At 35.6% G+C, this 14,634-nt stretch overlaps 1 protein-coding gene across 1 annotated transcript in view; it reads left to right on the forward strand.

Annotated features, from left to right (window-relative positions):
• Positions 1–14,634, forward strand: part of WDHD1 (WD repeat and HMG-box DNA binding protein 1) — a 108,179-nt gene that overhangs the window by 15,741 nt on the left and 77,804 nt on the right. The window contains exons 2-9 of the mRNA XM_006864621.1: positions 686–797; positions 4,596–4,747; positions 5,390–5,501; positions 5,676–5,726; positions 6,458–6,553; positions 10,700–10,792; positions 11,546–11,652; positions 11,870–12,011. Of these exons, the coding sequence (XP_006864683.1) occupies positions 686–797; positions 4,596–4,747; positions 5,390–5,501; positions 5,676–5,726; positions 6,458–6,553; positions 10,700–10,792; positions 11,546–11,652; positions 11,870–12,011 (865 nt within the window). The remainder of the gene's footprint in view (positions 1–685; positions 798–4,595; positions 4,748–5,389; positions 5,502–5,675; positions 5,727–6,457; positions 6,554–10,699; positions 10,793–11,545; positions 11,653–11,869; positions 12,012–14,634) is intronic.

The raw sequence follows: 14,634 nt of genomic DNA on the forward strand, positions 1-14,634 counted from the left end.
CGATGGCCCACCAGCAGCAGCAGCAGTGGGTCAGAGTTACAACTTCTCCACATCCTTATATACAGCCTGTCTTTTATCACTTGTTGTTAAGTGCCGTTAAGTCAGTTCTGACTCACAGTGTCCCTGTATAGAATTTCCAAGGAATGAATGGTGAGCTTGAACCCACTGACCTTGCGGTTCAAACCAACTTTGCAGTCCAGTGCATTAACCCACAGCACCACACATAATGAATGAATAAAAGCACTAAGAAACAAGAGGTTCAGAATGGATACAAACAACCATATGGCTAACCACCTTTCAATAATAGAACTCATGCATCCATTCATTTATTCTGCAGACTCTTATCCAAACTCTTATCCTGACTTCTGTGTCAGGAGCTTTGCTTGGTGCTAACAGTACAATTGTGAGCAAGACAGACATGGTCTTTGCTTTTACAGAGATTATGCGCTCATTTTCCTCACATTAGTTCAGATAGAGAGTGTTGTGCCACGTAGAAACTATAGAGAGTACTAAACTCACCTTCCATTTACAAAACAGATTACAGTTGTTACTGAGGTTTATGTATATAAAATGAGGGGGGAAAACCACTAATATCTTAATTTAATTAGAAAAATGCTTGATATAGAGATTAAAAATGAATAGATATCAAGTTGGGTGACTTTTAATGTGTATATTTCCTTTACAGTTGTATTGTGACTTGTGGAAGTGATGGTGATGTCAGGATTTGGGAAGACTTAGATGATGATGATCCTAAGTCTATTAATGTTGGAGAAAAGGCATATTCCTGTGCTTTGAAGGTATAAAAATAAAGTTATGTCTGATGATGTAAATGATACTGGCATGTAATATTCTTAAAGAAATAGTCTTAAACATGTTTTGGATATAGAGGTACCTCTTTGAATGCTTCTCTTGTAAAATAATAACATGTGAAAATGTACACTAATGCCCGAAGCTCCCCCAAAACATTCAAGTTATGCCTGAGTAGTTTATTAATGATGGTGAAAAAATATACATATGAAAAATAAGCTTTTGCTTTTTCTTGTTGTTAGATGCCCTCCAATCAACTCTGACTCAGAGCACCCCAGTGCACAACAGAATGAATTACTGCTCAGCCATGCTCACAATTGTTACGTTTGATCCATTGTTGCAGCCATTGTGCCAGTCCATCATGTTGGAGGTCTTCCTCTTTTTTACTGACCCTCTATGTTACCAAGATATCAGGACTTGTTCTTCCTGAAAACATGTCCAAGTCTGTGATACAAAGTCTTGTCTCCTCACTTTCAAGGAGCATTCTGGTTGTACTTCTTCCAAAACACATTTGTTTGTTCTTCTGACTGTTCATTATACTTAGTGGTTTTGATTGCAGCTTCCGTAAGTGTTGATTGTAGAGCCAAGTAAAATGACATGCTTGACAACTGCAGTTTTTTCTCCATTGGTCATAATGTTTATTGGTACTATTGTAAGGATTTTTTTCTTTACATTGAGTTGTAGTCCATGTTAAGTGCTGTCAACTCAGTCGCAACCCTGTATAGGGTTTCCAAGGAGCAGCTGGTAGGTTGGCCCGCCTACCTTGCAGTTCAGAATGACCTTACAGTCCAGCACATTATCCTGCAATGCCACACCAGGACTTGTATATTCTTTGATCTTCATCAGTAAGTGTGTCAAGTCCTCTTCGTTTTCAGCAAACAAGGTTGTGTCATCTGCATGTCACAGGTTGTTAATAGCCTCCTTCCAGTCATGATGCTGCATTCTTCATATTGCTCAGCATCCAGATTGAATAAGCATGGTGCAAGGATACAACTCTTATACTTACTTTTTCTGATTTTAATCTCTGCAATATACCATTGTTCTCTTCTAATGACTACCTTTTGGTATATGTACAGGTTCCACATGAGCACAGTTAAGTTTTCTGGAATTCTTAATTTTTTCAGTATTATCCATTATTTGTTAATAATTCACACAGTTGAATTATCTTAAGCAAATTGTTACTTGCATGTGGTACTAATGATTTTGCTTGCTAATGTCCACATTCTTTTGGGTCACCATCCTTTGAAATGGGTACAAATTCAGATCTTTTCCAGTCTGTTGGCCAGGTAGCTGTCTTCCAGATTTCTTGGCATAGACTAATGAGTGCTGTCAGTGCTACATCAGTTTGTTGAGACTTTTCAGTTGGTGTATCGTCAGTTCCAGGTACCTTGTTTTTTCTAATCCCTTCAGTACAGTTTGGATTTTTTCCTTCAGTGCCATTCATTCTTGATCATAGATTATCTATCTTTTGAAGTGGGTGAATATCAGCCAGTTCTTTTTGATATGTGACTCTGTAATTCTTCCATCTTTTCCTGCTTTCTGCGTTCTTCAATCTTTTGCCCATAAAATCCTTCAGTATTGCAAGTTGAGGCTTGTATTTTTTCTTCAGTTCTTTCAACTCGAGAGATGCTGAGTGTGCCCTTCCCTTTTTGTTTTCTAATACCAGGTTTTTACACATTTGATCATATAATATTTTACTTTGACTTCTTGAGCTGCCCTTTGAAATTTTTTTCTTCAGCTGCCTTCCTTCATTCCTTCCAGTTTTAGCTTCTCTACATTCAAGAGCAAATTTCAGAATGAAGCACCCTTTTGACATTGATTGTTGTCTTTTCTTTCCTGTCTTTTTAATGCCCTTTTTTGTTGTTGCCCACAACTCTTGTAGTCTTCAGTTAGCAGTTGGAATCCAAAGTTACAGGAGAAGAAAGGCATGAGCTACTTCTGTAAGAGTACAGCCAATGGAAAAATCTCTGTGGCTGGAGCTCAGTTCTGCTTTGAAGCACATCATGGTATTGCATTGAGTCAGAATCCACTTATAGACATACAGTGGATTTTCTTTGGTTTTATATGAGCTTGATAGAGTATGATTTAGTCCCTCTGGACTTACTTTCTTTTAAAGAAGTAAGGCATTTGATTATGTGGATCATAACAAATTACGGGTAACATTTTGAAGAATGGGAGGTTAAAATCAGGAATGGGATGCATCATGGTTGTATACTTTTACCATGTATATGCTGAGCATATAATTTGAGAATCTGAACTATATGAAGAACAAGGCATCAGAGCTGGAGGAAGACTTATTACCTACCTAGAGTATTCAGATAGGATCGTGTTTGCTGAAAGTAAAGAAAACTTAATACACTTATTGGTGAAGATCAAGATCCTTCAATGTAGATAACACCTTAACATAAATAAAACAAAAATCTGCACAACATCATGATGAAAGACATTGTCAAGAATTTTGTTTTATGTGAATTTACAATCATCGTCCATGGTAGCAGTAGTCAAGAAATCAGATGACATATTGCATTGGACAAATCTGCATAGCACCTCTAACTGTTAAAAAGTTGAGATGTCACTTTGAAGACTAAAGTGCACTTGACCCATGCTTTGATATCCTCGGAAACCCTGTACAGGGTCGCTATGGGTCGGAACCGACTCGACGGCACTTAACAACAACAACAACAACAACAATGTGCATGTGAAAACTGGACAATGAATAAGGTAGAGTGAAGCAGAATTGACACCTTTGAATTATGGTTGTTGGTGTTGGTGGTGTTGAGTCAATTCCGACACATAGTGACCCTGCATAGGGTTTCCGAGGCTGTAAATCTTTATGGGGGCAGAAAGTCTCATCTTTCTCCCATGGAACCGCTGGTAGTTTTGAACTGCTGATCTTGAGATTAGCAGCCCAATTCGCAAGCATTACACTGTTAGTGAAGAATATTGAATATACCATAGACTGCCAGAAGAAGTGTGTTAGAAGAAATACAACCAAAATGCTCCTGAGAAGTGAGACTGGTGAGTCAGTAATCAGGAGGGACCAGTCCTTGGAGCAGGACATCATGCTTGATAAAGGGTCTTTGAAAAAGAGAAAATCCTCAATGAAATGAACTGAAGTAACACAGTGGCTGCAACAGCGAACTCAAGCATTGGAAGATTGTGAGAGTGATGAAAGACCAGGAAGTGTTTTTCTGTTATACATAGGGTCATTATGAGCCAGAACTGATTCATGGCACCTAACAACCACAAAGAAGGCATAAAGTTAAGGTACGAGAAAAAATAATTTGACCTTTCGTAAAAATTTTTAGGTAAGTTAAAGTCTTGAATTCAGCATTTTAGATTTTGCTGTAGTTGCAAAAAGGCACTTAATGGTTTCATTGTGAAAAATAGTAACACTATCTAGAAGCCAATGTGTCCATGTTTTTTCATGAGCTCTTTCCTGAGACCAGGTATGATTTCTCTGGAAAACTCTTGTGTAGTGACCTTCATTTTTATGACATTTGCAGATCCATAAAAATACTATATATCGCCTTACCAGTTTTAAATGAAAATTCAGAGGCTAAAAAAGATTGACTGAAGATGTAATTGAGTTTTCCAAAGGTAGCCAATTTTGTTTACTAAGTACATTTTAGGAAATTATTCAATGCGTGCTATTTTTCTCTTCACATGATCTACAGTTATAAAGTTTATATATATATATAAAGATTTTTGACTGCAGGAAGACTCCCAGTTGACTTGAATTTGTTTTGCCAAAGTTTTTTTTTTTTTAAGATTTATTTTTCTTTTAGAATGGAAAATTGGTCACTGCCGTATCTAACAATACTATTCAAGTCCACACATTTCCTGAAGGAGTTCCAGATGGCATATTAACTCGCTTTACCACAAATGCAAACCATGTGGTTTTTAATGGAAATGGTGCTAAAATTGCTGCTGGATCCAGGTAAGACTCATTGACAACAGAAAAGGAAATATTGTTGGCACAGAATGGCCCCATTCATTAGTTTCAGGCTAACATTTTCTGGACTCCCCCAAGTCTTGTATCTAGTAAAGATCCCTGAGGATATACATCACTTTACAAATTAAAATAGATTACTTTACAAACAGCTTATTCAGTAAATGATGGAAAAAATTGGGGGAATGGTGACTGATGAATTTTTAAAATCATTTTAGGTAGAAAGTAGACTGTCTGATCAGGATGTTTGCTGTTTCCCTTCAAGCTTTTTTTTCATCCCTAAGATGTAAATGTAATGGGCTGAGTTGCTGAAGTGAAGCAAAAGTAAACTGCATAGTGTACTATACAGTTATAAATGATGTGGATGTAATTAGACTGGCAACTAATAGAAGCTTAAAATATAACTAAAGCTTTGGAGAGAAATGTTTGTATTTTGACATAGGGGAAATCAGGATTTGTGTTTTTAGCGTTTGTGCAGTGGTACTAAAACTCAAATCATTTCATTCAGATGTCAGAATTTCACAAATTGCTATATAGAAATTATGGCATTTAATTTTGTGATTTTAAAATATTTGGGTCACAGCTTTAGGAGAAGCTTTTATTCATGTGCATTATTTTTATTATTCATAGTGATTTTATAGTCAAAGTCGTGGAGGTAGTGGACAGTAGCCAACAGAAAACACTTCGAGGACATGATGCACCTGTTTTAAGTCTGGCCTTTGATCCTAAGGACATATTTCTGGTAATTATATTTGCCTCTTTTTTCTTTCCTTCCTGAATATTTTTTAAATGGTAAGAGAATTAGCAGGAAATTTTCCACAGTTGATAAAAGTTTATTTGATTTTGAAACTAAACCAAGTCTCCATATAAAAGTATAGTGGTAACTATAGAGAAATCGACTTTTTTATTTCTGCAGGCATCTGCTAGCTGTGATGGCACTGTCAGAGTGTGGCAAATTTCAGACCAGGTAAATGCATAAATTTGAATTTAAAAGTTTTTGCCATTTCCTGCATATATTGAATATTATACATTATGTTATTTATTGTCTTACATGGTTTGTCTCTTTGAGTAGCATTAAATATTATTTTTGTGATCAAATTCCAAAATAATAGAAAAGGAAATACGCTTTTTTTTCTTAGTTACATAGAAATTATTGTTTTATAGTTCATTTTTAGGTTTTGTAGATCGTTGGGGAAAATTCAGTCACTATGTACTTAAGAAACATCTGTCATATGCGGGGCCTTTTGTTAGATGTTGGAGATACAAAAATGAAATAAGACATTGGCCACATTTAGTTTTGAGAATCACATATACCAGTTATTCTAACACAGCATATTAAAGGTTTTAAAAGAGACACGAAGAAAGTGTTCTCTGGAATGCATGGCAGAGGAAACAGGTCATTCTTTCGAAGATGATCAGAAAGGTTAGCATTTTTCAAAGTTTATTCAGTGAATATATTGCTTGCTTATTTTATATATGAAATATTCATATTTAATTACTTCTGAAGGATTTAAAGCAATTTAGGCAAATCAAATATCATTGTAATGGATAAAAGTGAATTAAATTGTTTCATTTTTTTTTCCCCCTGAGGAAACCACCTGAATTTGAGAAAACCATCTTTTAAATGTACCCAGTTCTTTATGTCTTTCATGGGGGGAATTTTCTCAAAGGGAACTTAAAACCCTTTCTTTTAATCAGACATGTGCTATTAGCTGGCCAGTGTTACAAAAATGCAATGATGTGGTAAATGCAAAATCCATCTGCAGACTTGCTTGGCAACCCAAAAGTGGTAAGGTAAGTGCCTCGTAACTTTTCAGCCTTTGCCTTTGTTCTGTTCCTGTCAGCTTTGATTGTAAGAATAGGTTTAAAATGGTTTGCTGTTTCATTTGGGTTATAAATTTTAAAACTCCAAGCCAAGTAATTTGTCAAGAAATGCTTTAAGAAACATGTAAGCTTTTTAATGAGTTTTTTAAAATGTACATTTTCCATGATTTAATTAAGTTTATATATGTATTATTTTAAGTTCACGTTTAATGGAACAACTCTAGAAATGGTCTCAGTATATTACTCTTACCACTAGAATTTAACATTCTGGAGATACTGACACTGTTAAACTATGAAGAAATATGAGAGAGTTGAAAGGAGGAAAGATAATACTTATGAAGGGGTTTCACAAAGTTCATTGAAAAATAGAATTAAAAGATAATGGAATTTTTCCATAAACTTTTTGAAGCCTACTCTATCTGCAAGTTAAATACTTATATAGGTGGACGCCCCCAGAGTATCAAGTGGCAGCAGATCACATTTATCTTCCACTCCATAGGAGACATATGAGGCTTTTTGTTTCTGTTTAGATTTATAGCCTTGAAAACCCTATATAGGGTCACTCTGATTTGGAACCAGCTCCATGGCACATAAACACCACCCACCACCACCACTAATAAGAAAATTCATTAAGGTGACTAGAAGTAAAATTAATTTACAAGGTGAAGAGTAATCCCGTGTACAAACTATTGCCATTCAGAAAATATAGTGGAGATAAAAATCTATTTACTGTAAAATAAAAAATTATATAAAATACCTGAGATAAACTTATCAAGAAATAGGAAACATCTATATAGAGAAATGTTTAATTAAGCTACCAAGGGACATAAAAGATGTGAATACATAGAAAATGAATTTTTGATGTAATAGAGATGTCAGTTCTTATGTAAATTATAGTTTTAACAACATTCAATTATAAAATAGCAATTAGCTGATTCTAGAGTCTGCATGGAACTGTTGAGTCTTTTAAAAGACAAATGGCACCAGGGGTTTAATGTAATCAAATATTAAAATACTATGACAGTTTCACAATGAAAATTTGCTGCTCTCTCTACATAGGCATATGCTGTCGTTAGGGTGCGATAAAGTAAGTTCTCATAACAACAGAAGTAAATATTGCCTGGTCCTGCCCCGTCCTTACAGTTGGTACTGTGTTTGAATCTATTGCTACAGCCACTGTGTCTGTCCATCTCATTGAGAGTTTTCCTTTTTTTAATGACCTTCTACTTTGCCAATCATGATGTCCTTCTCCAGAGACTTGGCTCTCCTAATGAAATGTCTAAAGGACATGAGGTGAAGTTTTGCCATACTCATTTTTAAGGTGCATTCTATCTGTACTTTCAAGACATTTGTTCATTCTTCTGGAAGTTCATGATATATTTAATATTCTTCTCCAAACCATAATGCAGAGGCAGTAATTCTTTAGTCTTCCAAAGTAAAGTATTGTACTGAAATGTACAAAGACCGGGAGTTAGAAAACCGAATGGGAAGAAAACGTTATTTCTCAGGCAGAAAGAACTGAAGGAAAAAAAATAATAAAAATCAAGCCACAACTTTCAGTTTAAAAGATTATGTGGACAAAATATTGAGCAACACAGGAAGCATTAAAAGAATATGGAAAGAACGTAGAGAGTCACTGAACCAAAATGAATTAAAGGGTATCCAGCCATTTCAACAGGCTATTATGTGCCATGGAGTCGGTTTTGACTCATATTGGCACTGTAAAGGGTATCCAAGGCTTTAAATCTTTTGTGGGACCAGAAAGCCTCATCTTTCTCCCATGGAGCTGCTGGTGGGCTCGAATCGCCAATCTTGTGGCTCACAGTCCAGTGTTTATCCTATGCAGCCACCACACTCTATTTTCAGGAGGTATGATAAACAACTGAGGAAAGAAGTCCAAACTGAACTGAAGGCATTGATGAAAAACAAGGTTCCAGGAATTGACAGAAGACCAGTTGAAATGTTTCAGCAAACTGATGCAGTGCTGAAAGAATGCATACGTCTGTGCCAACTACCTAACCAACTGACTATAAGAGATCCCGTATGTATGTATGTACTTACATACATGTCTGTATGGATATTGCATGGTTTAAAATCAGGAAAAAAAATGTGCGTCAGGGTTGCATCCTTTTGCGGTTAAGCTGAACAAGAATCCAAGAAACTGCGCTACATAGGAAAGACATGGTATTAGCATAGAAGGAAGACTCCTTAACAAATAGTGATATGCAGATGACACAACCTTGCTTGTTGAAAACGAAAAAGCATTGGCACACATATTAATGAAGATCAGACTAGAGCCTTCAGTATAGAGTTTACCTCAACATAAAGAAAACAAAAATTCTTTACAACTGGACTAATAAGCAACATGATTGTAAAGGGAGATAAGATTGAAGTTGTTAAGGATTTCAGCTCCCATGGAAACAGCAGTTAAGAAATCAAATGGCCTATTTCATTGGACCTCTTTGTAAAAGACCTCTTTTAAAAGATGTCACTTTGAGTAGTTAGGGGCACCTGACCCACGCCATGTTATTTTTAATCACTTCATATGCATGTGAAAAATGGACAGTGAATAAGGAAGAACTTAATGCACCAAAATTAATGCAAAAAATAATGCATGAAATAAATGCAAACAGATCTGTTTTGGAAAAAGTGCATCCAGAATGCTCCTTCCAAGCCAGGATGGTGAAACTTCATGTCATTGACTATGAACTTACTGTCAGGAGGGACCAGCCCCTGGAGAATGACATCGTGCTTGGCAAATTAGGGGTTCAACAAAACAGAGAAAAGACCCTCAATGAAATTGAGGCTGCAACAGTGGTCTCAAAGATAACAACGACTGTCAGGATGACCCAGGACTATAGATAGTATTTCCTTATGTTGTATATGGGCTCACTGTGAGTTGGAACTGATTACACAGTTCCTAGTGTGGTACTGTGGAATAAGCGCTCGACCACAGGTCAGTGGTTCAGATTCGCCAGTCACTCCTCAGAAATCCTATACAGGGTCACAATGAGTCAGAAGCAACTGAACAGCACTTAACAAACACAAACATAGTGTTATGATAGGAATATAACTAGCAAAATGTATATTCCTTGCTTATATTTGCCTTTCAGGAGTAGAAATACAATTTAGGGATGAATCAAGACTTTCTTTTACATATATATCCTTTTGTGTCATGTGAACTTTTAGTAGTATATACTCTGCATTAAAATGGATGTAGAACTCAAATCCAGTAGGTATTGTTTCTTTGCTTGCCTAACAGTTTTCTTTAATTAATTTAGAAGTTAATAAAATTAGCATTGTTTTACTGTTCATTAATCCATATTTTGTTTCTTTTGAGGTTTTCTGTTTTACTAAATGTGGAAAGAATACAATTTTATTTTTGTCTACTAATCTTTTTAGAAGAGTGTGTATAAATCGATGAATTTGCTTTTTTAAAAGCTGTTCATAGGATGTGGATCTGTTTCCTACTAGTAAATAAAATGAATTGTTTTAGATTCAAATGATACAGATTCCTTAAGATGCAGTAGTATAAAATGCTAACCAACCCAACCCAACCCACTGCTGTTAAATTAATTCTGACTTAGAGCAGCCTATCAGACAGAATAGAACTGTCCCATAGAATTCCCAAAGCTATATATTTTTATTGAACCAGAGTGTCTCATCTTTCTCCCTTGAAGTACCTGTGGGTTTGAACTGCCAGCCATTTGGTTAGCAGCAAAATACTTAATTACTGTACCACCAGGGTTACTTTGTAAAATACTGCTGCTGCATGACATCCAGTCAGTTATTATTCATAACCCTATTGGTGGATTCGAACTGCTGATCTGCAGGTAGTGGCCCAACATGTAACCCACTACGCTACCAGGGGTTCTTTATAAAATACTAACCTCTACAAAAACTCCGGGGTTTTTTTTGACGTGGGCAATCTACATCACTCATTCTTAGCTTACCAAAATTTTATATAATAGTTTTTGTTGTTGTTAGTTGCCAATTAAAAAACAGATTTGTTTTTATATTTTTAAGCTTATCTGGGTTAATTTTTTGCTTTTTTTTTTTTTTTCCTCTTGAGATTGAATTTAAGGTAAACTCTAAATTATTTATCTTTCTTAATAGTTATTGGCAGTTCCTGTAGAAAAATCTGTTAAGCTCTATAGAAGAGAAACTTGGAATAATCCATTTGATCTTTCAGATAATTTCATTTCTCAGGTAAGTTTTATAAATGATACTTTTAATAGCCTAAAGAGAATTTTTAATGACTACATTGTCTTCACATAGTTGTAGTTAAATATTGGAAGTGGAGAATACTGCCAGTCAGTTGTGAATGTGTTCACCTTCCATTCCTCAAGCTTTCTACCTTTGTCCAACACCTGAACGGTACATAGGTTCTATCTGTTTTTTCATTTATATGAAGTCCAGTTGAATACTAGGTTTGTATTAGAACAGGTTATTGTCATATTTTTAACAGGTAGCCTTAATTGTTATGTAGATTTAATTGAGACTTGATCGTAGAGCCAGAAATTTTAAGGGAGCTGAAAAGATTGTTGATCCGTTTTCTTTCATTCTCTCTCTCTCTCACACACAAACATTTTGCACATAAGTAAATTTACCAGCAAAGGCTTGCTAAGGATCTCTTGTCATATCAGTTCTCTGCCTCTTGATGGTATCCTCTTGAGGATACCTTGGATTGCCCCCTTTCAATTCCCTTTTCGGGATAATGACATTTTTGTATTTTGTTTATAAAATTGTGCCAGTCTAAATTTTTTTTTTTTAGGCGAGACAGTAATAATTACTAGTGACAGTTGAAATTATTAAGCAAGACAGGCAAAAAACCAAACATCGTTCTGCCATTTGTGTATTAGATTTAATTAGGAGCTGTACAGAATAAAAGAATTTGGGGGAAAATGAGTATTTACTTTGAAATTATACAAAATTGTTATTTATTACTGTTTTTCTTTCTAGACCCTCAATATAGTAACTTGGTCTCCCTGTGGGCAGTATTTGGCTGCTGGCACTATTAATGGTTTAATTATAGTTTGGAATGTGGAAACCAAAGATTGTCTGGAAAGGTATGATTCACTCTGTGCTTTGTCTCTTTACTGCTTTTTTCTATTAATTTTTTGTTTATATCACTATGAAGCCTTTTCAGAATTACAACATATGCAGTTATGCAGCTTTTAAATTGTCAAAAGCCATTTAGCCTTTTCTAGTAAAGACTTACCTAAGCATCTGTGTAGTTTATGTTTTCCTTGACAATGTTTTGAGAACCTATTTTTTGATTTTTAGGGTAAAACATGAGAAAGGTTATGCAATTTGTGGCCTGGCCTGGCATCCTACTTGTGGCCAAATAGCGTATACTGATGCGGAAGGAAATCTCGGGCTCCTGGAGAACGTATGTGAGCTCAACGGAAAGAAGTCAAGCAGTAAGGTAAAACGTAATATGAGAGACCAGCTGTTTCAGAGTGTCCCTGGGTCAGTGAATTTGGAAAAACCAATTTTTGAAAATTGCAACTCATACCATTATATGCTCAGGAATGACCTGTAATAACCTGTTTTAGTTTTCATGTCTTGCCACTGCGTTTAAGTAATGAACATTTTCTATTCCATGTACGATCTATTCATATATCTTGGATTTCTGAGGAATTAATTATACTTTGTGAAATACTATTTTAGTATTCTGGTACTCTGGGGATTGTTAGGTTAGTTTTTTATAACTAAATGTTGAAGTTAATGACTGTAATATGCCTTAGTGTCACAAACATTTTGTGCTCTGGATTATTCTTCAGTCTTAAGGTACCTGTACACTGTCTATGCTTAGTTATCGACCCTTACTGAACTTCTTGATGCAGGCCAGGTTATTTTATACTTCCTTGCTTTGTTCACTATTCCATATTCCTGCCACGTATTCATATTTCAAGGTTTCATTTAGACTTCCAGTTAAAGATTGTAAATTCAGTACATATATCTACCTTAGTTCCTCCTTAGTTTTCACTGAAACTGTTAGAGGAATTTTTAATATGCATCATCCCATAAGGATAAAAAAGACAAGTTGAATCAATGACAATAACAAAACTTTGGAGACTGAAAAATAAAGGAATGATTGAAAACTGACTTTAGCATCTTAGAAAAGTTGAATCCTAAGATCACAGTGGGTAAAACTGAGGTGAGTTGGCCTGGTTGTATCCCCACCTATTCAGAATTCGATAATACCAAGTACTGTTAAAGTGGAACTGGATGTAGCAAGACTGGTTTAATAAGCATGTGTGTGTGTTAAGTGCCGTCAAGTTGCTTCCGACTCTTAGTGACCCTGTATAATCCAAGGAGCATTTAGTGAGTTTAAACCTTCAACCTTGTGCTTAATAGTCCAGTGCTGATTCTTCAATCCCAACTACAGTGTGTACAGCCTTTCCCTTCCCACATACATTCTGGTAGAACTCTGGAGATGTGTCTAGTAGAAAAGGTAAAACAGAAAGTCTTTGGTTTTCGGTTCAGTGGGCACAGTTAGTGGCATTTGGTGAAAGGAAAATACTATCCTGACAACAGAGGAGTAAATGAAAGTATATAGACTTGAATGTCAAAATTGCAAGCTCACGTCTACTTGGTTCCTAGAACACTGCCAACTTGTCTTAACTGTTTTCAAGTAGCAGATTGGAAGAATCATTTATGGGAAATCTGCCCAAGAGAAAAGATGTGAAGTGATAGAAGATTCTTAACTCCAGGAAAAGTAAAAGTTGTAAAAGAAAGAAATAGTCATCATAATATGTTGTTGTTATTGTCAAGTGTCATCAAGTCCGTTGAGAATCATAGCGACCTAGTATAGGGTTTCCGAGAAATGGCTGGTGAGTTTGAATCGCCGGTCTTGTGATTCAAATCTCTTGTCCTACATACCAGGACTCCAGTCACAATATACTGAATTATAAAGTGAAGACAGTAATAGAATTTACCACTTAAGAGTTATCATGAAGATTAAATAAATTAGTACATGTACAGAGGTAGCCTAGCACATAATAAGTTCTTTATAACTTTTTAGGTATTCTTCTTCTTACTTAACCATGAGTATCATTTACATAATTGTAATAATGCAAACATTAAATATTAATCCAACCAAAATGAGACTATGTAGTGGGAGGAGAAGGAGAGAATGGTGTGCGTCTGAGATGTCTTCAAAAAAAGTTCACGGAAAATGTGTACTATGAGAAAACTATTCATGGATTCAAACATTTTTACACCAACATAAATTCTAACTAATTTATTATAACATGTCTGAACAGAATCTAGTGTGAGGTGCTAAGGAAGGATAAGACATCAATTTGAAAAGAAGAGCCCTTAGCTGAGCAGCATGAATTCTGCTAAAATTGAAGCAAGAACAAACATCAAATTTATGGTTAAGATTAGATGGAAGAATGTTGAGACTGATGCTTTATGAAAATTTATGGGGATAGTGCCTCAAAGAAATCAGTGGTTTATAAATGGATAACTCGTTTTAAGAAGACACCAGACGATGTTGAAGATGAAACCCACAGTAGTAGACCATACTCATCAATTTTCAAGACAACAATCTTGTTGGTGTCCAGATTGAAGAGGATCCATAGTAAACAGAAGAAACAATAGCCAACACAGTACTTATCTCAATTGGTTCTGCTTCCATATTTGTGCCCATTCCAAGAGAGGTGACCCAACGGAATGCCGAAAGCATCGGACAATCTCTTTGATATCCCATGCAAATAAAGTTTTACTAAATGTAATACAGAAACGGCTACAGTCATACATTGACAGAGAACTTCCAGAGTTTCAAGCCAGATTCACAAGAGGCTGTGGAATGAGGGATATCATTGCTGATGTCTGATAGATCTTGGCTGAAAGCAGAGAATATCAGAAAGATGTTTATCTGCGCTTTATTGACTACGTAAAGACTTTTGATTGTATGGATCATGATAAACTATGGACAATATTGCGAAGTATGAGTATTCCAGAACACTTTAACTGTGTTCAGATGAATCTGTACCTGAACCAAGAGGCAGTTGTTCAAACAGAACATGGGAACACTGGAT

The sequence above is a fragment of the Chrysochloris asiatica genome, unplaced genomic scaffold (genome assembly GCF_000296735.1).
Source record: "Chrysochloris asiatica unplaced genomic scaffold, ChrAsi1.0 scaffold00067, whole genome shotgun sequence".
Classification (NCBI taxonomy): Eukaryota; Metazoa; Chordata; class Mammalia; order Afrosoricida; family Chrysochloridae; genus Chrysochloris; species Chrysochloris asiatica.